The following is a 2,164-nucleotide window of genomic DNA, read 5'->3' as shown; positions in this document are numbered from 1 at the left end:
AGCTCCGTGACTGGGAGTTCCCCTTGGTGTATTTACGTACCACTTAACAATAATTAAACCAGTTGCTCGTAATATGATTAAGGCATGTGATTAATCTGTTTGGCTGAATTTATTCACAGGGAAAATCATCAGGTTGTGAGCAGATGTCTAAATGATCTGTTTCCATTGCACATATGTCAATAAGCAATACAAATTAGCGACCCTTTAAATTAAGGGCGCTATCCTTTCTTCTGGTCAATTACCTAGTGTTAATGTCTTATCTTGTGTGTACAACATGTTATTCTCTGTTCAGCTCACTGGCATGACCAATGTTAATTATTCAGTACGCTAATGAAATTCAAAAATAAAAAAAGCATGTTATATGATTAATTTAATTTTCTTGTTACATGCAGTTTGGATTCGTGGTTACCACCGGTCTCGAGTTAGATTTATTTCAATTGCAACCAGGTACACGTACATTGGACCCTCTTCCTGGCTGTCTCTCTAAACTGTTTTTGTTGAACTAGCAGAAACCTAACTTTTGATAGTAAAGATGTGTTTCCGCCCAATTCATACAGTAAGCCACGATAGTTACTTGGTACCGGTCATCAATTAGTCAATCTCATTCTTCCCCTACTATTGATTTGTATTGGCTTAACTACCGAAAACAAAAATTTCCCTTTTACCCCTAATAGTGGTCGATTTGCTCCTTCCAGGGAGGTCTATATTTGGCTAACTGTCTATCGGCTAGAGAAGTAGTGTCAATCAGTGAATAATTTTATTCTTATGCCTTATCTGAATATAGCTTTAGAAATTCTTAACATTGAATACATAATATACTTTATCTGTATGTGGTTAATCCTAATTTTTAAACATAATTCTATTTGTTAAATGTTGGCAGGCAGAGTGTTGTGAATTTGAATTTGGGTGTACATGATCTTACTAGCTTCTAATTCTACTGAGCCATACGGATGATGGTGTGTTTGCTCTCACACATTTATTCAAAGGATCATTGTGATGAATGATACCAATTCTAGGTTGCTGGTAATGCATTTTCACACCATCCGTATGCTTGTGGTAGTCAATATGATACAGGAGCATTAATCCGTGGATTTCGTTTTGGTTTTGACAGGAACTTGCATCCAATCCTTCTATTCCCAACTGGTGAGTTTATAGGTTGCAGTGTTTGTGGTGGTCTCCTCCTGATGGAGTTCAGTATATGCCCTTCTTGTTTACCTAAAAATCTCTTCTCTCCTAAGATCTTGTAGGAATCTTTCTTTTTTCCTTAAGAAGCATGCTACCAATGGACGTCAGATGTTCCAGCACCGAAAAGTTGGTGACCATGCTTGGGTGTTTCAGACTTCATATAAAAAGCATTTATTTTTTACTTTCAGGGATTGCTCCATCTTGCAGTTTATAATACGGCTGGACAATTACGATTTCACATATATCTGAAAAACCACAGCCCATCTGTGTTCTATAAACGTTGGTGTGGTCTTATGTGCACCAAGAATTCTGTCATTAACATAAGGTATTTTACACCCGCACTGCAAACTGTTGATAAATCTGATGTGTTGTTTGCACTGAGAATTCTTACATTTGCGTAAGGTATTTTACACTGGCGTTGTGAACTCATTGACGATTAGCATTCGTCAGCTAAGCACACCTTGATGTACGCAGCTTGTATATTAACAGGTCTTCAGAAAGGAGTATATCCAGTGTTTCTTCTCCTTACCTGTCACATGCCACAGCTGTGCGAGGATGTCGTCGGCCGTGTATTGGGTGATGGTGCGGTTGTTCTGCCGCCGGCTACTCTCCACAGGAGGAAGCACGTACGCAAGCATGTAATGGTCATTTCTTTTTGTAATTAGCATGTAATGGTCATTGGGTAGCACACGATGATCGATCCATATAGGATGCTATTAATCTGGACTTTCGCAATCTTTTAAACAGAACGTGATACTATAGTAGATTTGCTAGTTAATGATAAATAATTGATGGACATACGTTCGTATAGTGCAACCCAATAGCGCGTCTGCACAGTGCAATTAAGGCTTACTCTTACGTGGCCACTCTTCGGTTTTCTTACAGTCCGGAGGTGCGCACATGATGACCACGCCGTAAGTTTACACCGTCAACCTTTTGATTTTACGGTGGCAGTGGTTGTGGTGTGTGGGTTCCTTTT

At 39.1% G+C, this 2,164-nt stretch overlaps 1 protein-coding gene across 1 annotated transcript in view; it reads left to right on the top strand.

The window, feature by feature from the left end:
* The window catches only part of LOC123061252 (uncharacterized), a 3,403-nt gene extending 1,940 nt beyond the window's left edge, over nt 1–1,463 (top strand). Inside the window, exons 3-5 of the mRNA XM_044484259.1 lie at nt 393–447; nt 881–1,023; nt 1,112–1,463. Coding sequence (XP_044340194.1) covers nt 393–447; nt 881–894 — 69 coding nt within the window. The 3' untranslated portion in view covers nt 895–1,023; nt 1,112–1,463. The remainder of the gene's footprint in view (nt 1–392; nt 448–880; nt 1,024–1,111) is intronic.
* Nucleotides 1,464–2,164: the final 701 nt, after the last annotated feature.

The sequence above is a fragment of the Triticum aestivum genome, chromosome 3A, assembly GCF_018294505.1.
Source record: "Triticum aestivum cultivar Chinese Spring chromosome 3A, IWGSC CS RefSeq v2.1, whole genome shotgun sequence".
NCBI classification, from domain to species: domain Eukaryota; kingdom Viridiplantae; phylum Streptophyta; class Magnoliopsida; order Poales; family Poaceae; genus Triticum; species Triticum aestivum.
Note: the sequence above shows the minus strand (reverse complement) of the source record. Positions and strands in the feature narration are given on the sequence as shown.